Raw genomic sequence first — 24,927 nt, 5'->3', positions numbered from 1 at the left:
TGTTTAAGGAAATATGACTTTATTCCGTGTGTGCCTTAGTCAAAGTAGAATCAGAATAGGATTCAATATCAATATTGTAATAGGAATATATGTACTTTCCTTATGTATTGTATCCTCTATATATAGAGGCATATTCTATGAATGAAATAGAACGATATTCTCCCCAATCTCTCTCTCTCAGTTTATTTCTCCCGCAACATATATATATTATATATATATATATATATATACAGGGCCCTTCCACTAAATGATCCTTTTTTTTTGACGTATATGAGGGATGAGGGATTACACCAACTTTTCGATCACAAAATCACATCTCCTCCGTTCAATATGTAGTTCTATATGAGTAGATCACTTCTGCAAATTTTCAGAAATTTTTATGATCATTAAGGCATTCAAAACTACGATTTATAATTATAAGCATGAACGGTTCAGGTTTGGCAGATTTGGTTCGTTCATTGATCTAATCTTGTTCGACACCTTAATGATCACCAAATTGGCTGAAAATTTGCAGAATTGATCTATATATAAGGACTAACAAACTGAACGGTAGAGATTCAAAAATATAATAAAAAAGTTGGTGTAATCCCCCATCCCTCATATATGTCAAAAAAAAGAATCCCTTAATGGAAGGGCCACGCGCCCTAGCTATATATATATATATATGCTTAGGTCAGCAAATAGTAGAGTACATATAAACTCAATTGTAGGTGTAAGAGATGAGTTGGTAAAACCTAAAATTTTCAGAGCTTCAAATTATCTTGCTTGTTCATCAAGCAAATGATATTGGCTACAAAAACTGGTTATTTGGGCCTGTGGAACAAACATATATGAGAACCTAGACCCAAACAACTACATGGGTCGAGCCCAGAGTCTTCATCACAGTGCGGAAGTGCGGGAACTATAGAAGTGGCCGCTCGCTCAACTTGACGCTCCGCTTTCCGCGCGTGGAGATTACCCGCCTGTCAGCTCAAGCCTCATCATCGTCTCCGTTCCTCGGAGGAAAATAAGGACTGAGTTGCCTGCCTTCTGGTTGAGGTACGAGTGACGTCACTTTGTTTACTCGATAGGTGATGCTTCTGTCATGACGACGACGACGATGATCGAGTAGTAGCTCTACCATTCTTGTTCCTTATTTACGGTGTTTCTGCATGTGTGTGTATTTGATTAGTTTATGGGCTCTGTGTTTGATTTGAGTTAGTTTGATTGGAGATCAATTACTGGTTTCTTAGTTTCTGGTGGATTTTCTATCCGAGTACAATTTTGGTTGATACTAGTTTCATGCATCTTAATGTTGGGTCGTTTTGTGTTACTCTGATCAATGGTGGTTTTCTGTTAGCTTGCAATTTCTAGTTGATTACTGTAACACCCTGACCTCCAAATTTAATTAGAAAAAAAAAAAATCATTTTCTTACCTTTTGAACTACAATACACAATTGAACAGTGGCATGAGCAGAAGTAACAACATTCGAATAATTGTTTCCATAATTACCTTTGTTGTATTCATCAGATATTGTACAGAAACCATAGCAGCTACTCGGAATCGATTTTCTCTCCATCGTCGGAGTTTAGACAATTCAGTACCATTGACAAGTCGGCGACATCAGGATCATTCGGTCATGATCAATTCGCCGTCGTATCGACGCCAAATGGAGGAATTACAACCTAGTCCAAGGGTTAGGGTCAGTGGGTGGATAGACAAGTCGGAGAAGCTTCACTGATCCTCTCACACCTGACGATGGTGGAGCAACTTGCGTCCCACGATGGAAGGCAATGTCGACGAGAGCAAACCCACGCCCATGAGCCACCTTGTTATGGCCGGACCCCTTCCAGAAAAGGCTCGAGAACTCCCGATCCGTCTAGTGAGTCCCCCCCCCCCCCCCCCCCCCCCCCCCCCCCCACCCCACTAGTAGAAAGAGCTNAGGACTGCAATATATCCATTCCAACATGCTCATCAAAATTGGATAATGATTCATGGTCATAAGTTTTTTTTTCTTTCTAATTTTACTCCATTGTTTTGGATTTGGAAGACATCTCATGCTCTCATCATTGTTTTGCCTCTTTTGTATTAGCTCGAATTTTAAACTTTCAGACAGTTTAGTGTTTCACTTCCTTTATAATACTGGTTTATTGATCATTCAAGTACCACCTAAAATTTGTCTATAGCTTAGTTTGTCAACGGTGTTTGTGCTATCTTATTATCATTTTATCTGTTGGTTGTCTGCCTATTTGTTTATATTACCATAAACTTTGATTTCGGGACATTTGGTTCTCCAAAATACTTGCTAGATGTGATTACAATGTTCATTTGCAGGGGAACTCTTTTAGCTGCGGTCTCTTCTCCTTCTCATGGATATATAGGCTCCCATTAATGTACACGTTGCGCTTACTACAGCTTGAGGACCGGAACCTAATTAACAAACATGGTAATCCATATCTACCACTAGTGTCATTTACTGCATTACCTTGATTCATCAATTATGTGCCTTTTCATGGGTGATAATATTACATGTGTTTTAGTAACATAATATGCACAAGACTACTAGGTTGGTTCCAAGTTTTGGTTATTTTGATGGAGCCTGAGTCTTTTGGATCCATGTTTTTCATTTTTTCCTTATCATCATCATCATCGAGTGATTGATTTATGTTATATGATACACGCATATATGATGTTGTATGGAAATTCAAAGCCCTCAACTTTGTCAGGGCATGAACTTGCAAGAACTTGTCATCAGTCCTCTTTAGCAATCCTCAAGCCAAAACAGTGTATCATATTGTTTTCCTGGTTTTGTATTTGCAGAAGTTGTTAACTTGTGGAGTTGGACATTTGGTTCTTTGATATTTTTGCCGATGGATGTGTACTTAATTTTAAAAATCATTAACTGCAGTCGTCATGGTACCGTGCTAGTTGTTCTATGTTATAGATATGAACAAGTTTCATATGAAACGTTAACAAAGGAATTTTTTCTGGTCGGATGGTTGTACAGGTTTAACTTGTAGTCCAAAACTAAGGTCACATTTTTTTTTTGGGAAATTGTTGGTTGGTTGATTCAATGAGTTTAGTTCACATTTAACAGTTGAATTTGGTAGGCATATGTACTGATGCTAAATATTGACCGGTATGTGTAGGTGGGAAAGTGAAAGTTTCGTAAATTGACAAAAATCCTGAAACTTCAGCAAATTTCAGGAATTGTTAAAACTGATGCAAAATTGATGATTTTGGTTCTATCTGCCAAGTTTTGTTTTTCCTCCTTCTAAAGTCATTTTTACAGTTTAATTAAGTGGATGTAGTTTGAATTCAACTTGATGGTTACACACAGAAATTCTTGCTTTTATTTTTGCGAAACTAAATTCATATTTCATCTTCAAATTTAAGTAAGATCATGAAACCATACTTATGTGCATCTATATATCAATTTGAATGACATAATTTGCAGAACACTACGTCCTGTGATACAACACATTCATGTATCAGCTGTGCGGTCATGGATCCGAAAAAAAAAAACAAAAGGATTCCTTGGATCCAAAAGAAATAGACTCACTGAAAACTATCGAAAGGCATGGTTTAGTCAGCTCTTTTATGATCACTGAGATAATAACTGATCGTGAAAACTAGAATCTTTTTCTCCTTTCTGTGTTTGGTCTTCAGAATAATACAGGATAATATATGTAAGAAACAAGGGAACAAAGCAACTAGAACCAAAATGTTTCTCCTTTCTGTCTTAAGACATCATATATTTGCTGCAGCACATGACTCTTATCTTCAATTAATGAGAACCACAGTTTCCTTATCTTCTGAATTTCTTTTTTCTTCTCTAAGCTTTTACTTTTGTCCAGTGAATTGAGTCAGAATCCAATAACGGGTGGTAAACTTAAAGTTGGTGCAATGATTAACAGTGGTAAGCGGAATTTTACCGCCACATTTGCTTGTGGGTATATAGTAGATACTACTGTGTATTCACATAGTCTCCTCCCTTGTTTGCTTTTCTCACTGAAAATCAGTTTCTCTCTTTCTGGTTTCAATGGCCTCCTCTGCATCTCTTCCTTCGTCCGCTGAATCATCATCATCATCATCAACAGCTCGTCCGTGCAAATATGATGTGTTTTTGAGTTTCAGGGGTCCTGACACTCGGAGGGGAATTACTTCTCAATTATATGATCAGCTGCATAACAAGAGAAGAATTGCAACATTCTTGGATGATCGAGATCTTGAAGTAGGGGATGCTATATCTCCCACTCTACTAAAAGCAATTGAAGAATCATGGTTTGCAATTGTTGTCCTTTCTCCAAACTATGCCTCTTCTACTTGGTGTTTGGAGGAACTTGCAAAGATCTGTGAGTGGATGGAAGGAAACAACAGAATTCTTCCACTTTTTTATAATGTCGAGCTTACTGATGTAAGACATCAAAAGGGATGTTTTGAAGAAGCTTTCAACAAGCATGAAAGCTCTGGGCGACACACATCAGAGAAGGTGCAGCGGTGGAAGGATGCTTTGAGCAAAGTGGCCAGTTTCTCTGGGTGGGATTCAAACAATTACAAGTAAGTACCTTGATGAGATTACTCTATTTCAGTTATCTGAGAGTTATGCTCACAGCTTTTGGATGTGTTATTTGACCCTTAATTATTCCTTCCTTGTAGAACTGATACAGAACTTGTGGAGAAAATTGTGGATTCTGTGTTCAAAAGAATACAACCTTTTGACGTTGAGTTTACAATGTCCACCCGAGATTTTGAAGCGTATGAAGCAACAAGAAAATCCATGGGTGAGATTATTAAGAAGCTTAAAGATGACAACGTCACTGCCATTGGGGTCTACGGAATGGGCGGAGTCGGCAAGACAACCCTGGTAAAACATGTCGCTGCTCAATTATGCAAAAATGGGATTTTTCATCATGTGGTTATGGTTGTTGTATCCCAAAGCCCCAACATCGAAAGAATTCAACACACATTATTGGCGAAGCTACAGGGCCCTGACTTCCAGTTACAAGAAAGTGAAAGAGCCTCTAGATTGTATAAAGAGATAATGAGGAAAACCAATGTCCTCATAATCTTGGACGACGTTTGGGGGTTTATAGATTTGTTAGAAATGGGAATTCCCAGCTATGACGAGCTCAAAAAATGCAATTCCAAAGTCTTACTCACCACCAGGAGTCGGCATGTTTGTCATTCCATGGACAGCCAAGCAAGCATTCCTCTCCATTTCTTATCAGAACCAGATTCCTGGAGCTTGTTTGTCAAGAAAACAAGAAGATCTTTTGATACCCCTGATTTTGATATTGTAGCGAGGAAGGTAGCTAGAGAATGTAGGGGTCTACCGATTGCCCTGATAGCTGTTGCAAGGGCACTTGGAGATAAAGATCTGGCGGAATGGCAATCAGCAGCTCAACAATTAAAGAAGTCGCAAATGGCCAGCCCTGACCATGATGACACAGCTTTCAAATGTTTGAAATTAAGCTATGATTACTTGAAAAATGAGGACTACAAATCATGCTTCTTGTTGTGTTGCCTATTTCCAGAAGACTATGACATCCGAATCGAAGACTTGTTCAAGTATGCAATTGGGAAAGGATTGTTTCGAGACACCGACACAATATATGAAGCCAGAGCAATAGCAGATACAGTGGTCAAGCACCTGATAGATTCTAGCTTGCTTTTGGATAGTGAATATTATGGTGGACGTGTAAGGATGCACGACGTCGCCCGGGATACAGCCATGGGAATTGCAAAATGTGAAGATGGACATGGGTTTTTGGTGAGAGCTGGATGTGGTCTTAAGGATTGGTCATGTCGATCACATGAAGACTACTATGCTATCTCACTAATGGAGAATAAACTTCACAGTCTACCCGAAGAGTTGATAGGTCCAAAACTGAAGATTTTATTACTACAAGGGAATCGGTATTTAAATGAGATCCCAGATACCTTTTCCCAAAGTCGGAATGAATTAAGAGTGTTAGATCTTAGCCGCACCAACATTTCATTGCTGCCCCAATCATTCAATCTCCTGACCAAGCTCCAAGCTTTGCATCTAGATTTTTGCTTGAAAGCAGTTGACATTTCCATAGTCGGAAAACTTAAGAAGCTTGAGATTCTTAGTATGAGACAATATCCTCTTACGGAGCTGTCTAGAGAAATAGGAAATTTGACCAATCTAAGGATGTTGGATATCGGTGGCAGTAGTTTTAAAGGTGGAGGTATTGTCACAATTCCATCTGAAGTGATATCAAAGCTGCATAAATTAGAAGAATTGTACATGATGTATTGTGGATTTGTGAACTGGGAAAGTCCAATTGAGGGAGAAGGAGATCAAATCAATATTGGCTTTGGTGAGCTAGCTGGTTTATCAAAGTTAAAAAATTTGCAAGTTTCCTTACCTAATGCAGAATGCATCCCTAAAAATGTCGAGGTCGAACCGGGTTGGTTTTACTTTGATATACGTATTGGCGGATGCACAAGCGATCCAAATTATCAGTTTGATCGTAAATCAAGATCCTTGCTTCTTCGTGAAATAACCATCAGTACCTTACCTGATTGGTTTATCAAAGCGGTGACAGAGAAAACAGAGAAGCTAGAGTACAAGCGCTGCAAAGGGATGAGTGACATTGTTATGGAATATGACCAGAGGAGGTTAGGTAAACTCAAACATCTCAGAGTATGTGGGGATTTAAGTGATTCCTATGTGTACTTGAAAGAGTTGATGAACACAACAAGACGAGTTGAAACAGGACCCGTGTTTGAGAATTTGGAAGAGTTGCGTCTGATATTTCTAATCCACCTGGAGGAGTTGTGTGTTGGTGAGTTACCACCTAGGTCTCTCTTAAATCTCAAGGTGTTTCATGTGTTTTTTGGTAAGATTTTGAGGAGTGTATCAGAATTTGTACAGAGACTACCAAATCTGGAGAAACTAGATTTAAACTGTGTGTATGAATTGGAATATGTGTTTAGATGCGAAGGGTTCGAGCCAGAACAATCAAAATTGAGGGAGATGCATTTGCTGTGTCTAAAAGCACCAAGAAACATATGTAATGGTCCTGCTCCACATGCAATGTTCCAGAGTCTTAAGATTTTGACGATTTACCGTTGCGAGCTGCTGCAAAGTCTGTTTGCATCTGATGTAGCTGAGTGTCTTGTTGAATTGGAAGACCTTCTTGTAGAGTGGTGTCCTTTGTTGGAAAGAGTAATGGAAGCAGTGAACAAGGAGAAGACGGTTCTACCAAAATTGAAGAACTTGGTTTTGAAGGAACTTCCTTTGTTGTATGGTGCAAGTGGTGCTGTTGACATTGAGTGTCCTTCTCTGGAACAATTGTTTGTGGTGGATTGCCCCAGTCTTCCATTTTTAACCTCTTCTGATCTCTTTGAAGGCTTGGAAAGTAGGAACCAGTTTTCATTTTCAACCTCCGCTTCTGACTACTTTGGCAGCACGTACCCAGTCCAACTTAATGATCTACAATTGTACGAGCTTTTAAGTGCCAGGTATGTCTCTTTGTGAACCCTGTGTGAAATAATTACTTAATTTGTCTTTTTCTTCTAACAAAATTGTGATTTGACCGTTGATCAATTAATATCTGTGATTCATTTTTTCTTTCTTCCCAGAACACAAAGCAATGCAAAATGACATTTTTCTTTGTTATCCTTTATAATGTGAACAAAAAAATTCAAAATTATACGTAATACATCACGTTAATGATGATTGTTTGTTTTCTTTACTCTAGTAATACGAATTACGAGCAATATTATAGACACCCTAAAATGTTATTTTTATCTTAAAATTTAGAGAAAATTTTTCAAATGGTGCCCTAAGTAGGGCTGGGCTCGGGCCCAAACCGGCATAGCATTTATAGGGCCCGGGCCCGGACCGGTTACTGTACACCCGGGCCGGGCTTTTCTCTTATAAAACAAGGGACCGGTAAAAGCCCGAACCGGGCCGGGCCGGGCCGGGCCTTCCGGTTTTCGGGCCCAAATTCTGTCAAAACACAAAATTTCAAAATCTGTACAAATGCTTAATGCATTACAGACTTTACAGTCAATCAGCTTTTCATATCAACATTAGCTGCAAAAGTGCATAAACTACATTCTCATCTCTCACAATTGCAAAAAATGAACTTGTAAATGAAATGGCAGTGCAACCATCAATCCATCATTCCATCAATCTATCATAAGTTCATAACTCATAAGTCATAACAGCAAGTTTAAAATACAAATTCCAAACCTATATAGCCATAAACAACAACTACTCATAACAATGAAGGCATCTCAAAAAAGCCATGTACACCGGCCTTGAACATAAGAGATCAAAAAGTATGAAATCTGCAACATGTCAAACTGTCAAAGTTTGAAAATAGGCAACTATGCAAACCAACTGTCATAAACTCCCAGTCACAACTCACAAGTCACAAACATAAACTAAACTACTAAACAACATTTCAATGTTCCAATGGTTCCATAGCAAATTAAAGTTTCAAATGCAGATTGGTAACATAAATAAAAACAATCACCCAGTGTCACTATCACTACTGACTGAATAACAGCCGTATTGTGAAGAAGAAGACGACGACATCTTAAACAATCAAACCTGCATAAACACAAGTACACACGTACACAACCAGCACTTAAACAGTATTATTAAATCACAATCATTAACACAACCACAACTCCACAGACCACAATCATTAACTCAACCACAACTCCACAGTCATTAACAGTTTAACACAACCACAACTCCACAATCAAAGTCCAAAATCACAAATTCATAATCGATTGAGATAGAGTTAGAGATTCAAGAGGAAGAGAGGGAATGAGAGAAGAGAGATGGAAGCGAAGGCTTACCGGGGCGACTGAGGCGGAGAACGAGAGATGCGCGGACGCCGGAGAGGAAGAGACGCGCGGACGCCGGAGAGGAAGAGACTCGCGGAGGCCGGAGAGGAAGAGACGCGCGCAGGCCGGAGCCGGAGAGGAAGAGAGCTGCGGAGGCCGGATAGGAGGAGAGCCGCGGAGGCCGGAGAGGAAGAGAGGCGTGCGTCGTCGTCTAGCCGAAAGGCAGAGAGGAAGAGCCGAAGAGAGGCGTCGTGAGTCGTGACCGTCGTCGTCTCGTCGAGACTCACAAGCAGAAGGGATTTGTCGATTAGAGAGGAACTGAGGAACAGAGGAAGTGAGGCAGAGGAACTGAGGAAGAGGGATTAGTTGGACTTACTGACTTAGGGCTTGACTAATCCTATGTGGTTGGACCTATGCTACTAGTATAAGCTTGCCAAAATTAACCAATCGCTGAATGACATATATGGACACCGGGCTTTCGAGCCTAAAATTGCAAGCAAATATAGGGACCGGGACCGGCCCGGGTACATCTGGGCCCGGCCCGAATGGACACCAACTGAACAAGGGACCGTAAAAAAACCCGGCCCGGCTCGATCGGGCCGGCCGGTCCGGTCTAGTTTTTTTTGCCAGCTCGGGTTTTTTGCCCACCCTTAGCCCTAAGTTAAGTCGATTCATCATTTTTACATCTCAATCTTGAAAACTATGATAATGGTACCTCAACACTTAAACCCAACCCAATATTAGTTCCCTCTGTGATTGACACTGTGAAGTTGGACTTTGTCCATGGGAAAAATTGTCTCTTCATGTTTTCCCTCCACAAACCTTATAAGTTGAATTAGAGTTTCTCAACCTGAAGATATAAACTATGAATGTGAGTCATATTACCTTGTTATCTTTGTTGTTCTATTAAGTATATATGTTTCATGAACTTCTATACTTGATACAAAATGTATTTTAATCAATATTGATTTTTTCTCTCATTGGTGGGTTGCAAAAGCTACTTTTAATGATGGATATTATTAATGGCTAATGGTGTATTATAATTTCTAGATGTCTCTAATTTTTGTATGCAGCCAACACATGGCTCGCTACAAATTCTGATACTGATGGAAAAAAGGACTTTAATCTGGAGGGAAATGTTTGTGGAGGGAAAACATGAAAAGACAATTTTACCCATGTATAAAGTCCAACTTAACGGTACGGTGTCAATCACGAAGGAAACTAATATTCGATTGGGTTTAAGTGTTGATGTACCATTATCATAGTTTTCAAAATTAAGATGTCAAAATGATGAATGGACTTAACTTGGGGCACCATTTGAAAAATTTTCTCTAAAATTTATAATATTTAATAATAAATATTTTTCTTTCCCAATTCCAGGCAACAGAGCATCTAGTTTCCAACAGTGAAGTCTCTCAAATGGCCGGCTCACTTGCAATGGTCCCTCGATCAACTTCTGGCTTCCTGAGCAGGAAGTAACCAAGTTAAACTCTATTTCTTTGTCAGGTATGTTGTGTGATCACTGATCAGATCATCACAAAAGCTTTTCTTTTCTTTTTTCTTTTCATTGAATGGTAGATTTCTTGCAATGCCAAAAAAAAATTGTTATTTTTACTAAATTATATGGATATGGAGTTCTCATGATTCATTTGCTTTCCTAATTTACTACGTATGGGTGCAACAAGCAAATTTTAACCACATTTTCATATTTTCCTTTGTTATCATACATTATCAATCAGTTCTTTTTCAATTTGATAATTAATTGATGGAAGATAATTAATTTGTGAAACAAAAACAGTATCACACATAAAACTTTGTATCCGTGATGATTGTTATGCTTTCACTACTTACTAATAAAAATTACTGATTTACTGGTCTAGTTTGAAAGTAATCAATCAGGATGAATGCATACATCATGTATTTAGTCAATTCATTCAGTCTTGATATATTTAAGAAATTATGAATTTTTTGGCGTGAAGGTTGTAAGTGGAAATATACTTTGCATATGAAGCAGATATTTGTAACCTATGAATCGGTACTATCAATCACACACACACACATGTACATATAAAATATATTATATATGTCTCCATAAAATATATTATGTCTTTAGAAATTAATTAGTCTATGTGGGAAGTGTTAGTCATCAATGTTATTGCAGCTAGCCATGGGGATGAGGAGAAATTGTTTTTGAAATTAGTTCTTCTAGTGATGATTTTGTGGTCATCAATATATATGTGTTTACAATTAGCATGGGATGATTGAAGAGAGAAGTAGTCTCAGCACTTTGAATTACATTCTTAACAACTTCTGTCATTTGCATCAAGATCCTTTACAAAGACGCATCCCTGTAAACCAAATTAAGCTCTTTTCTCTTTTGTTGTTAATTATGTGGGACTGTGGCGGGTGCACTTGATGAACTTACAGGGTAAATTCTCAGTTAATACATTAGAACATTTGTTTGAGTTTCTTCTAAAAACAGAATATACAAAGATATCTTGATGTCATAAACTCATTCAAGAGAAGCAGTCAATTGACATTCAAGATAACATTCAAGATAATTAACTCATAGGATAATTGTAACCGCAAGAAGTAGTCTTTTTGCTACTTGAAAGAAAGAATTTTCTCGAAGTAGTTCACTCTTTCACTGGTGTTTCATTATGTTCAGGGTTGGTCATCTAGCTGAGGCTGCAAATCTAATTGAGAAGCTTTGCTGGATCGTGTCTTTCAAAACAGCCAGAGAGATTGTAAAAGCCATTCGAGGAACCTTAATTGGAAAGCTCTTTTTACAGTTATGCTCTGCCTCCTGTTTTGGCCACACCAGTAAGTCTGCGCGTGCAAAGTCTTTTTTGGTTGTTGCGGGCGTGCCACCGCGCGGACGGGAAAAGTAGTGGTTGTAGTAGCGGGGTGCGCTTAGCCTTCTGCTTCTAATCAAGCGACTGAGGATGGAGAGAGCACCAACTCTACCGCAGGGTTCTTCAGATTCGCCTTGCGTACTGGGCAAGGACTTACAGTAGTCCGCCTGAGCGTCACAATATCGATACTCGACGTAGGGTCGAGCAGAGCTTCAATTGGAAAGGAGAGGAAAAAAGACAAAGCTCCGGAGAGCGTACAAGGAAACGAAAGCGGGGAGCGTCTGGAGGTTCGACTAGGTCGAGAATTGTATTGTATTTTGTAATTGTTGAGTTGTTGATTTGTTGTAGAGCTAAATCAGATCCTCAAACTCTCTTATATAGAGCTATTTAGGGCCACAGATATTGACCCAAAGCATATCAAAGACTTATAAGAGTCTTCAACGATAAATATGGCGTAGGCGATGTTAATCACTTACCGGACGTGATTAGTTGCCTCTTGATATAACTCTGCCAGCTAGGTAGCGAGATAGTGTTCAACCTCCTCATAGAGACTTGAGAACTTTGTGGATGCACTCGCACTTATCCATATTAATCCAGGAATGAAATCCTTAACCAAACAATCACCTCACACTAGAGACAAACAAGTATAATTGCTAGCTTTTCAATTGATATATTGCAAGCGGCGGAGTCCGCCTTGCTAGCTCTCAATTGACATATATATATAATTGATATATATATACACACCAAGCGGAGCCCGCCTCTTTCCTTCTCTCTCACGCGAGCTCGCATGCACACAATCCCCTCACCTGTAGACTTCTCTTCGCCGTCGCCTTTCTTCTAGGCAATGTGGTTAGTTTAGGATACCTCTTGCTATAGATGATGATTGAATCACGTAGACTTGCATCACGGCTCGCATGCATATATTCATTGCAATTGTAGTACATATGTATATAGAATAACTTTGACAGCAATTCCACATCTGGTACACCTGCGCGAACTCTTCCGTCCAACTCGCATGTGAAGTTGAACTCTTCTTTTACTCCCTCGCGAAGTCTCCTATGGCGAAGTCACCTACGGCGAAGTCACCTCGCCTCGCTTCCATATTAGGATTTTATCTTCTACGCAAAGTCCACCTCTTGATCTCATGCAAAGTCCTTTTCACAGGCGAACTCTGCTACCCAGCTCGCATGACTCTGCTGGCAAACCATCACTTGTAAACCCAATATTTCGGGCTCGCCGGTGTGGATCATGAATTTAATTAATATTCACTCAAACAATTATTGTCTAGTAAAATATTAATTTGGGTGTAAACATTGCCCCCCAGCCTCGAAGTCATGAATGTCAAAAATGACTGAAGAGGTTTATGTTTCATGCTGCCCAAAGCCACTGATATTGGCTCGGTTCATACATCAAATGACTGTGAGTAAAGCCTGTGAATAGGCACTAAAACTCAAGTATCCAACAACAAAGTATTATAGATGCCGCTCGCATGATTCAACCAGTACCATACTAATCAATTGATGACCATGCATTTAACATAAGTACCTTGGATTTGAACCACTACGAATGATACCATGCACCTCACCCGCTCTGCTCTTGAAGACAATGTATCATGCATGCACCTTGAGTGGATAATGTCCTCAAAGGAATGTACCTTGCATGGATGTACCTCGAGCTCGAGTAGATGATGTCCTTGAGAGGATGTTCCTCGCATGGATGTACCTCGCGGCCAAAACTTGTTGACTCGCCATGGACTTGTTAACTCGCCATGGATGTACCTCGAAGGGATACATTTGAAAATGAACCGTCTGACCTCGAAGAGTGTATACATATATGATATATCTATTATGTAATTACATACAATGGGATTGAGATTTAAGAGATCATAACTAGTCCCATGCAATATATTAACTCTCATTAGGTGAATATGAAAATATGAAATTATGTTTTCTTGTGCAGGAAGATCAGTTTGGGAGATTACTGCCAACATTCATTCAGGTGATTGATTTGACAGATGAAGAAGAATCTGAATATTGGACTGTTGTTTCTGCTATCTTTGAGGGAAGACAGCTCGATTACATTACACCTACGCCAAGATTTAACTCCGTTGCATCGACTTCCATGGAAACTAGCATCAATAACAAGGTTTGCCTGTGACCACATTCGGACACCCATTCTTTTTTGTTTGCACTTGCGTTGCATCAATTCATGAACCCGAATAATGTTGAGCGTATATGCGGAGTTCTTGTATCATACATGTACAAAAAGGGCTCCAAAAGCTAATGTCTGCTTTCAAATTCCAGGTGCATTTGTTAAGGACAATGCTAAGGTGGGAAGAGCAGTTACGGTCTGAAGCGAGTTATGGAAATGGACAAGCCAAGTATGGACGGGGACCTGTTGTCCTTGGGGAAGTGGTGATCATATGTTGGCCGCATGGTGACAATAATGAGGTTGACAACGGGCAGCACCGCTGCAGATGCTGCTAGGAGGGTAGGACTAGACGGAAAACTGGTTTTGGTTAATGGACAGCTGGTGTTGCCCAATACAAGGCTCACAGATGGTGATGTGGTTGAAGTCAGAGCGTAACAGATGCTTACTGAAACAGGAAAAGAGACATTTTTTGCTGAAAATTATACAGCGCACCCGGATGTATCCACCGTCCATTTTGACCCGCCAAAAAAAAAAAAAAAAAATTAAACGGTGGAGATGACGAGTGCGCCGAATAGGCTCTCTTCTTTTGCAAGGTTTCTCGAGTTCAAAGTGATACAGCAAATTGAAGTATTTGATATCTGAATAGGACGAAGACGCAATACCCAGAATACAATTTTTGGGAGTGTTGATGGGGGCTCTAGGATGAAAATAAAACAGATGGTTCAATGCGAGTGATTTGTGTTGACAAAAATTGTATATAAGTTTCGACTACTTTGTTATTATAAAAGAGTAACTAATGAAAATAAATAATATAATTACTTTCCAGCATAACTACTAATCACTAATGCCTAGAGCTAACTTCATGGTTACTTAGTCATTTGTATGAAGTCCAAAGAGAAAAGGACTTGATTCCATTTAGTACCTGGGAATGCCTAGTTCTGGAACACTGGCGCTTTCAGACACGATTGAATAGAAAGCTAGCTAGTAACATTAATAAGAACTTGGTACTTGTGTTGTTTCAGAAAATTATATATGGAGCAGACCTTGTAACTTTGAAAAATCATAACTAATTTTACGAAAATCATTTTCATGAGATTTCAATTCTGAAACGATCCTTAAGATGTCTACTGAAATTCTTATGAAGACACCAACTTCAAATTCCAAAACGAAATTGTACGGTTTCAGTAAAAAAGGTAACTGGTCTCAGAAACACAATTTCAGATTTGTGTATTTTATTTCTACCTTAAGTTTAACCCATAAATCCTAAATATAAGAGCTGGAAAATAATGAAACAAAACAAAGGGCTTGGAATCAATTGAAACACCTAACCAGTTCAATAAACATACCATGGATTATGGAAAAGAAGAAACTTATAATGAACATATAGTTAAATAGACTACAGTGTACTTACTAACTATCTTAAGTACAGAAATGCTTTATTTAAGGGTAAGCAAAAAGAGATAGTATCACTTTTGCATATCTCATCTGTAATTGCATCAAACATCTTCCAATGCCATTGCATATACACATCTTTCTACTATTAGGGAAGTGAATTTACCAGCTCAGATGTTGGTTTTTTATTTGGATTACATCATTTGCCAACACTTTTAGGTAACTACTCTTTACTGGCCCTCACTAAAAGCATACAAATTACATAGGAAAACAAATATATTCAATCTCATACCTGTATGCGACCCATTATACTCTTATTATGGCTTGCCAAAGCGCCACTGCTGAACCACTATTTTCTGCTAAATTATCTGAAGCTTGCCTGGACGAACTAACCTTTACAGCTTCTCACCATTCTCATGAGACTCTATGTTGCCATCTTACCTAAAAAAAAAAAAAAAAAAAAAACTAACGCTTTATCAATGTTGCCTTCACGAACTTTCTTTTAGCCAGTACATCCAAGCCATGTTATTCCTATGCTCCCCATTTATTCAAAAAGACCCTATGCTCCATTCACAATACACAACTCCCAGCCATTGTTTAAACTAAGAATGTAAAACACACTAAACCAAAAGTAACAAAATATTTGACGCTGCCAAGATTTCCTTCTCCGTATCAAAAAAGAATTACCTAATTAATGGTCATTACATATATAACAAGCTTCATCTCCATATAATAATAATAATAATTTTGAAACATTAGCAACATCTAGGGGATTAATGTGGTGGATTAATTTGAAAAATCAGTCCAAAGAAGCTTGGATTGCATATTGGGAACTAGTGAACTACACATCATAATCAAGTCCAAAAGCAAAATCTTAGATCTGTTCCCTCTTCTCCCATGGGACTAAAATCAGCATCTAAAGTAGTTTTGACAAAACAATCAAAGTTTTGTCAAAAGTAGTTTTGACAAAACAATCAAAGTAGAGGGAACGTACTTACAGTGGCAACTCGTTTCTCAGTAAGGCAAGTACTCTCCCGCAAAAGCCCATAAAGCTCGCATAAGATGCGCTCCGCAGAATGCTTGGGTGCCTCAGACTATAACATTGACATCTCTTCAAGGCCGTAAGCTGCGATATATGTGCAGATTTCATTTCTGCGCCATTTTAATCACATCCAACAACACCCACCCGGTGATGTATACACTGATTCATTATATACGGTATACAACCTTTAATTTGTAATTGATATATGCTCCCATTACACTACAGAACCCATAACAGGAACATCAGATTTATACACGTATAGATGAACTTACCTTAAACAAAGGAAAGGATGGGGGGAGATCGATCGGATACGCGGTTCGGGAACGGATTCGATGGTATGAGAAAGGCGTACCCCAGCCGTTCCGGCAACTCTCAGACCGTAGATTTGATTTTGGGTCTTACCCCATTCAAGCTTCTTCAACACACCTCTCGACTGTTACCCACCTCCATATCGTGGATCGCGGAGGGAAGTTACCGAAGTTACCAAAGTACTCGATGTACTCTGTACATTCCAGAACACACAACTTTGTTTACTCGATAGGTGATGCTTCTGTCATCACGATGATGATGATGATCAGGTAGTAGCTCTACCGTTCTTGTTCCTTATTTACTGTGTTTCTGCATGTGTGTGTATTTGATCAGTTTATGGGCTCTGTTTGATTTGAGTTAGTTTGATTGGAGATCAATTACTGGTTTCTTAGTTTGTGTTGGATTCTATCCGACTACAATTGATTGGTCGATACTAGTTTCATGTATCTCAGTGCTCAATGTTGCAATCAGAGATGGTTTGGTCTAACTCGCTGATTGGGGCTTACTAAACTTAACTTCAATCGGTTGATGGGAGAGGAATAGCGTTCATACTCCTTCCATTACAAATTCTGTTCAATGGTGGTTTTCTGTTAGCTTGCAAATTCTAGTTGATTACTCATTGATTGATGCATACTTTGTATTTTGTTGGCTTCTGGCTGTTTTATCCAAGGATCGATGTATTTGTGTTTCACTGTAAAAGTTTGAAACTCCAAACCACATAGGAAAAAGAGCTGACGACTGCAATATATGCTCATCAGAATTGGATAATGGTTCACGGTCATAGTTTTTTTTTCTAATTTTTCTAAATTTATACTCAAACAAGTAAACAACCTTCAAGAAATCTCTTTGGCTTAGTTTCATGTCATCGTCTGTAACCTCCAGTTTGGAAGACGTCTCATGCTCTTATCATTGTTTTTCCTCTTTGTTTTAGCTTAAATTTTTAACTTTAAGACAGCTGAGTGTTGCATTTCCTTAATAATAATGCTTTATTGATCATGCAAGTATCATGTTTGTGAACAGTACTGTATCATTTATCTACTGGTTATCTGTTTGTTTATAATAGCTTAAGCTTTAATTTCGAGACATTTGGTTTTCCAAAATGTTTGCTAAATGTGATTACAAATGTTCATTGGCAGGGGGAACTCTTTTAGCTGTGGTCTCTTCCCCTTGTCATGGATTGGTTCCCACTAATGTCCACATTGCCCTTCCTACAGCCTGAGGATTGGAACCTGATTAAGAAACATGGTAATTCCATATCTACTACCAGTGTCATTTACTGCATTACCTGGATTCAGCAATTATGTGCATTTCATGGGTGATAATATTGCATGTGCTTTTGGTTAGTAACATAATTTGCACAAGATCGACCACCAGGTTGGTTCCACATACTGAAACGATTTTTAGATCAAGTAGTTCTTCAGGTAAGCAAAGCAAAGGGAATTAAATTTGTACTCAATGTTTGTATAACTCAAGTGTCTGTATGGTTTGCAAATCCAAGGTTGAATCTTTTTCGACTTTTTAACTTGTTGACTATCTATATTGGCATTGCTATACTTTGGAATAGCAAAGAACTGATCCAAGGTTGAATGTTCTTCCACTGCAAAGAACTAAAAAAGGGGAACTCTTTCGCCTAGTTTTTTTTTGGAGTCTCTGTGCATGTGGTAGCACAACTCAGTTTCTGTATCATACTGTTTTTCTGGTTGTGTATTTGCTGAAGTTGTTAACTTTTGGAGTTTTGGACATTTAGTTCTTCGATATTCTTGCCAATGGATGTGTATATAATTTTAAACATCATTACCTGCAGTCATCGTGGTACTGTGTAGATATGAACTAGTTTCTGATGAAACGTGAACAAAGGAAATATTTCTGGTTGGATGGTTGTACAGGTTTAACCTGTAGTCCAAAACTATAATGTCACTTTTTTTCTGGTCAAGATGCCTGGGAAACGGTTGGTTAGTTGATTCAGTGAGTTTAGTTCACAATTAACAATTGAATTTGGTAGGCATATGTACTGATGCTAAATATTGAATGGTATGTGTAGGTGGAAAAGTGAGAAGTTTCATAAATCGACAAAATTCTGAAACTTCAGCAAATTTCATAGCAACCACTTCAACTTTTTCTGTATCCAACTTTGTTTTTATTGTCCTTTGGTTGAATGTGAATCCACTCTTCCCCTCTCTTCCATGCTGTAAAAGTTTTCAGCCCCAATAGAATGAGAAAGAAATCCATGTAAATCATATACTCAATTAATCTAGTGACATAATTGATTATGTAAAATTGCTGTCAACTGGAAACCTCCATATATATGAGATATTACCTAGTTTAGGTAAACCTCACCCACTAACATAATTGACTGGCTAATATTTCACTCATGTGTCTGTGTATTGAAGATGATTCGTTGATTGATCTAACTGAAGTGCCTACAATTGTGTGTGTGTGTGTGTCAAGTACGTGAAAACAGCTTCCCATAAACCTCGTGAGATTGAAGAGATCAGTTGGCCATGTTCAGGAATTGAGGATTATATTAGCCAAGTTAAGTTCTGATTTGGGAAATGGGATAAATGCAGAGAAAATCATCAAGCATTTGGATGTTCTAGCTTGGAGTAGTTTGAATAAGAGGAGCTTTAAGTCAAGATTCCATAGGACCCATAATTTCCCATTTCCCCCAAGCTTTTACCTTTGGTGGGGTGCCATGGAGAAATTATTGGTTCTTTTGTCCTGTGAATTGAGTCAGAATCCAATAACGGGTGGTAAAGTTAATGTTGGTGCAATGATTAACAGTGGTAAGCGGAATTTTACTGTCGCATTTGCTTGTGGGTTTATAGTAGATACTACTGTGTATTCACAGTCTCCTCCCTTGTTTGCTTTTCTCAACAGATCGAGCATCTAGTTTCCAGCGGTGAAGTCTTTCAAATGGCTGGCTCGCTTTGCAATGGTCCCTCTCTGGTAAGTTCTAGTCTCTTTTTCCTTTACTTGTTTTTCGGTGCAGAACTCTTGGTTGGATGTTAAGAACCTGAGTTTATATATACTTTCTTTTTGGATGTGAAGTTCTCTAACATACTTGCTAAATGAGTAAATGTGATTACAAATTTACAATCATCAAGAACTTGAAAACAATACTTGGTGTTCACTGGCAGGGGAAACTCCCTCATGCCACCTCCCTCCCTTCCTTATGGCTTCTTAGCAAGTTCGTGCTTTTTCAGGTTGCAACGTGTGGAATGTGAAAGGAAAGATAGACGAAGACGCTATAGACACAAGTAATTGCCTCAAGCTTTAGCTTTGATAGAAAGACTTTGACTTTTTGAGTCAACATTCCACTATCCTTTTTGGTAAATGGTATAGAATTTGCTAGCATTTCCCTTATCATCTTCCTATAGTGAGAGAAAAAAGAACAAGGAAAAGCTAGAAAATATTCCATTTACCATCTGCAACTCCACAAATTCTGAAGGAAGAGTTTCAAAATCCCTGGAATTCAGTGAAGTTATAGATCTCAACACTCGAGTAATTGCTTTTCTTCGGTTGAGTTAGCCTTACATGCATCATCAGATTATTTAGTTTCTCAACTTTCCTCCCTGGTAAGATTTAGTTTTGTTTGGTATTCTTGTTCTTTCAAAAACCTGGGGTTGATGCTAAGATTTATTTGTAGATTTTTCCTTCTGAAATCTTCCAGAAAATTTTGTCTAGATAGAAGAAGAAGAAGAAAAGATGTGGGATCTCAATCGCTCTCCTGATCACAACGACGACGGTGCTGATACGCCAGGAGCCGTGGCTGGCAGTGTTGCCGCTGAGCTGGTTGCATCTTCCTCTTCTTCATCATCAGCTCGTCGCTGCAAGTACGATGTGTTTTTGAGTTTCAGGGGTCCTGACACTCGCAAGGGGATTACAGTCGAAATACGCGATCAACTGCAGAGCAGGGATGTTATAACATTCATGGATGATAGAGGTCTTGAACCAGGGGATCCTATTTCTCGCAAGCTCATAGAAGCAATTGAAGAATCAAGGTTTGCAATTGTTGTCCTTTCTCCAAACTATGCCTCTTCTACGTGGTGTTTGGAGGAACTTGCTAAGATCTGTGAGTGTATGGAAGACAACAGAATTCTGCCACTTTTTTACAATGTGGAACCCTCTAATGTTCGACATCAGAAGAAGAGGAGTTTTGGAGAAGCTTTTTCTAAACATGAAACCTCCGGGCGACACACATCAAAGAAGATTCAACTGTGGAGGGATGCATTAGAAAAAGTGGCCAGTTTAACTGGGTGGGATAGTAACAATTTTAAGTAAGTACCATGTTCAGATTATGTATTTGGATTTCTTATTAAGTTTTTGTTCTGGGTGATTATTTGACCCTTGATTCTTTTTTTATGTAGGACTGAAAGAGAACTTGTGGAGGCAGTTGTAGATTCTGTGTGCAAAAGAATACAACCTTTTGACGTTGAGTTTACAATGTCCACCGGAGATTTTGAAGAGTTTGGAGCATCAAGAAAAGCCATGGATGAGGTTATGAAGGCGCTTATAGATGACAACGTCACAGCCATTGGGGTCTACGGCATGGGGGGCGTCGGCAAGACAACCCTGGTGAAACATGTCGCTGAAAAATGCAGAAAAAGTGGGATTTTTCATGATGTGATTATGGCTGTCGTATCCCAAAGCCTTGACTTGAAAAAAATTACAAGACACATTGGCAGATCTGCTGGGACGCTTCGAATTAAAAAAGAAGACAGAAGCTGGAAGAGCAAAAAAGTTGCATAAGGAGATCATGAGAAAAGAAAAACTCCTGATAATTGTGGACGATGTTTGGGAGAGAACAGAGTTGTCAAAGATAGGGATTCCCAGCTACAAGGAGCTTCAAAAGTGCAAGTCCAAAGTGCTACTCACCACAAGGAGATTGAATGTATGTCATGCCATGAAGTGCCAAGAAAAGATCAGCCTCAACATTCTTTCAGAAGAAGATTCTTTGACCTTGTTTCTAAGAAATGCAAGAATAATGTCTTTTGAGTCCACCACATTTGAGAAAGTGGTGAGGAGGGTAGCTGCAGAATGTAAGGGTCTACCGATTGCTTTGATAGCAGTTGCGAGGGCACTCGGAGATAAGGACCTGGCAGAATGGGAGAAAGCAGCACAACGACTAGAGAAGTCGCAAAGTGCCAACCCTGACCACGAGGAAGATGCATTTAAATGTATAAAATTAAGCTATGACTACTTGAAAGATGAGGAGTACAAGTCATTCTTCTTACTCTGTTGTTTATTCCCAGAAGATCATGAAATCATAATAGAAGACTTGTTCAGGTATGCAATCGGTATAGGATTGTTTCGAGATGCCGAGACAATATATGAAGCGAGAGGAACAGCATATACAGTGGTAAAGTATTTGAAAGATTCTAGCTTGCTTTTGGAAAGTGGTCTACATTACCTACCATATAGATATGTAAGGATGCATGATGTCGTCCGAGATACAGCCCTGAATATTGCAAAATCTGAAGGTGGGCATCGGTTTTTGGTAAAAGCTGGATGTGGTTTAGATGATTGGCCAAGTCGATTAGACGAAGGCTGCACTGCTATTTCACTAATGCGTAATCGTATACGGAAGCTGCCCCCACAGATGGTATGTCCAAAACTCCAGATTTTGTTATTGAACCAAAATCTCCGTCTAAGAGAGATCCCAGAAACCTTTTTTCAGAGTCCGAATGAATTAAGGGTCTTAGATCTTAGCAGGACTGGTATTTCATATCTACCCCAATCATTTGGTCTCCTAACCAACCTTCGAGCTCTTTATTTAGATTTTTGTGTAAACCTAACGGATATTTTTGTGGTTGGAAAAATTATGACGCTTGAGTTTCTTAGTGTGAAATACACTCATTTAATGGAATTACCGAGAGAAATAGGAAATTTGACCAATCTAAGGGTGTTGGATATCACCGGTGGAACGATTCCATCCAAACTGTTATCAAAGTTGCATAGTCTAGAAGAACTCTACATGGAAAATCCATTTGATGAGGAAGGGGATGAAACCAATTCTGCCTTTGATGAGGTAACTGGCTTGTCAAAATTAAGAATTCTGCATGTTTGGATCTCCAATGAAGAATGTATCCCCAAACTTGTTGAACTCAATCCGAATTGGGTCGGGTTTTTTATATGTATCGGCGAATATGAAGAAGGGCTAACCGACGTATATGAGTCTGGTCAACATGGTGATATTGATCAGAGGACCATATTCTTGAAACTTGACTCGATCAGTAACTTCCCGGACTGGTTTTTCAACACGGTGATAAACAAAGCAGAGAAGCTATGGTGGTATGATTGCCCACGTACTGGTTTAATCGACGTTTTTGTGGAATATGAGAGGGGAAGGTTACATAGTCTGAAGCAGCTCAAAGTACATGGTGAGGACGATGAGGACGATCTATATGGTACGGACGATGAAGACCTATATGGTACGGACGACGAGGACGACCTGATGAACACATCAACATGGGTTCCAAAAGGTATTCCCAAGAAAAAACATGGGTTCCAAAAGAACCTCTGTTCGAGAACTTGGAAGAGTTATATCTGCGTAGGCTGGATTGCGCGGAGTTATGTGCTGTTGAATTTCTACAACCTGGGTCTCTATGCAATTTGAAGTTATTGAACATAGAATCTTGTTACAACTGGGGGAATGTGCTTTTACCATCAACATTGTTAGAGAGACTACCAAATTTGGAACAATTAAAGTGTGAGGGCATGGACGAGATTGAATATGTGTTTGGGTCTGAAGCGTTGCTGGAGACAGAACAATCAAAATTGAGAAAGATAAAATTGTTTGGTCTAACAAGAGTAAGAAGCCTATGTGAGGGACCTGCTCCACCTGCAATGTTTCAGAATCTTCAAGATTTGTCCATTAATAATTGCAAGCAGTTGCAGGGAAGTCTCTTCACCTATGATGTTGCTCAGTGTCTTTCTCAGTTGACTTACTTTTATTTAGCGTATTGTCCCTTATTGTATAGAATAGTTGAAGCAAGCAACAAGAAGATCATCCTTCCAAGATTGAAAGAATTAACTTTGAGGGAACTTCCAGTGCTGCACTATGAAAGTGCTACTTTTGATATCGAGTGTCCTTCATTGGAAGAATTGCATTTGCGCGACAGCCCCAAGTTTTCAGTATCTGTTCCTGACTTCCACAGCAGGAAACAAATCCAAGTCCATGAGAAAAAATGAATTGTCATCTGATAGCTAGGTATGTCGGTATTAAAGAGTTCCAATACTACTGAATATTAAATATTCCTCTCAGTTATAAACTAGCAAAATGATTCCTTTTCAATATTTCAGGGGAAATGAGTTTCCGATATCAATACACCAATCAAATTGTAACTTTGTTTATTTCAACTCTTACATTTTTATTTTTCTTTGATATCACTGATTTCCCATTTTCTTTGAGTACAGCTGTACAGGATTGCCATAACTTTGGCAGAATAATTGAAGCAAGGAAACAGAGAGCAACAAGATCGTTCTTCCACAGTTGAAGAACTAACTTCTAGACCGTCTTCCAAAAGTCACAAGGTTGTCCAGTATTAGACTACCAGCAGCGGTGCTGTTGAAGTATTGATATTGAAATCAAGTGCTCTTCATTGGAACACTTGCATGTCTGCCTATGACTTCCCCCAGATTTCAATCTCTGCATCTGACTTCAACAGCATTAACCAAGTCATGGACAACATTATACCATACTACAGGAAAGGATTAAGAAAGTATTGCGTCTCTGGCAGTTCTCTGCACTCTAGAGGTATGTCTCGTACTATAATGATGATTTTTACCCTGTCAGAGGTAATTCTCAACTTTAACAATTTGAAATGGCGCGAAGGCTGGCCTTCAATACTGTTAGAGGTGTTTTGGTAATATAGATCTCTGTCAATCTTTGGGTTTAATGATCTACACAAAAATTGTAATTAGCTTCTTTTCTTTCTCATTAAGTCATTCTCTCATTTTAGTAATCAACTGATGCTGATAATGGATTTCTGCAAAAGCATAAAAACAAACCTAGAGATTTCATGTAGACATCTTGGTGAATTTGTTGTTCATTTACTATAAGAATACAGATTGCAGATAAATGAGGTAGTCATTGTGTTAAATTAATTTTTGATAAGCTGGATGCATATTCAGATAGATTATATGATTGGATAAATGATGCATTCTGATCTATAGTCTTTTTTCTGACTGTGTGCAACTCCAAATATAAATTATACGGTTTAGATTCAATCCACAAACATGGCAAGTCAAAATAAATGACATTCTCTCTTTTCCAGCTGCTTGGAGCTTTTCAATTATTCTCATGAGAAAAGTGCTTGTTATCAGTTTTTCTTTTATATTTTGGCTGGGTTCACAGTTGCAAA

At 38.8% G+C, this 24,927-nt stretch overlaps 4 protein-coding genes across 4 annotated transcripts; all 4 read left to right on the top strand.

Moving 5' to 3' along the window:
- Positions 1 to 4,022: 4,022 nt before the first annotated feature.
- Positions 4,023 to 6,928, top strand: LOC101305328 (disease resistance protein At4g27190-like). Its single transcript, XM_004309418.1, has 3 exons — positions 4,023 to 4,540; positions 4,640 to 6,795; positions 6,885 to 6,928. Exons 1-3 carry the CDS (start codon positions 4,023 to 4,025, stop codon positions 6,926 to 6,928), a joined length of 2,718 nt encoding a protein of 905 aa, XP_004309466.1.
- LOC101303577 lies at positions 6,870 to 11,890 on the top strand. The gene is made up of 3 exons (XM_004309413.1): positions 6,870 to 7,474; positions 10,196 to 10,321; positions 11,484 to 11,890. Exons 1-2 carry the CDS (start codon positions 6,987 to 6,989, stop codon positions 10,209 to 10,211), a joined length of 504 nt encoding a protein of 167 aa, XP_004309461.1. The 5' UTR covers positions 6,870 to 6,986; the 3' UTR covers positions 10,212 to 10,321; positions 11,484 to 11,890.
- A 4,640-nt stretch (positions 11,891 to 16,530) lies between these two features.
- Positions 16,531 to 21,350, top strand: LOC101303293 (TMV resistance protein N-like). Its single transcript, XM_004309412.1, has 6 exons — positions 16,531 to 16,833; positions 17,701 to 17,809; positions 19,442 to 19,510; positions 19,768 to 20,139; positions 20,249 to 20,841; positions 20,932 to 21,350. Exons 5-6 carry the CDS (start codon positions 20,270 to 20,272, stop codon positions 21,311 to 21,313), a joined length of 954 nt encoding a protein of 317 aa, XP_004309460.1. The 5' UTR covers positions 16,531 to 16,833; positions 17,701 to 17,809; positions 19,442 to 19,510; positions 19,768 to 20,139; positions 20,249 to 20,269; the 3' UTR covers positions 21,314 to 21,350.
- Positions 21,351 to 21,548: 198 nt separating this feature from the next.
- On the top strand, positions 21,549 to 23,180 carry LOC101305030 (probable disease resistance protein At4g27220-like). The gene has a single exon (XM_004309417.1). The coding sequence runs from the start codon at positions 21,549 to 21,551 to the stop codon at positions 23,178 to 23,180; it is 1,632 nt and encodes a 543-aa protein (XP_004309465.1).
- Positions 23,181 to 24,927: the final 1,747 nt, after the last annotated feature.

Source organism: Fragaria vesca, unplaced genomic scaffold (assembly GCF_000184155.1).
Source record: "Fragaria vesca subsp. vesca unplaced genomic scaffold, FraVesHawaii_1.0 scf0512944, whole genome shotgun sequence".
In the NCBI taxonomy this organism is placed as follows: Eukaryota; Viridiplantae; Streptophyta; class Magnoliopsida; order Rosales; family Rosaceae; genus Fragaria; species Fragaria vesca.
Note: the sequence above shows the minus strand (reverse complement) of the source record. Positions and strands in the feature narration are given on the sequence as shown.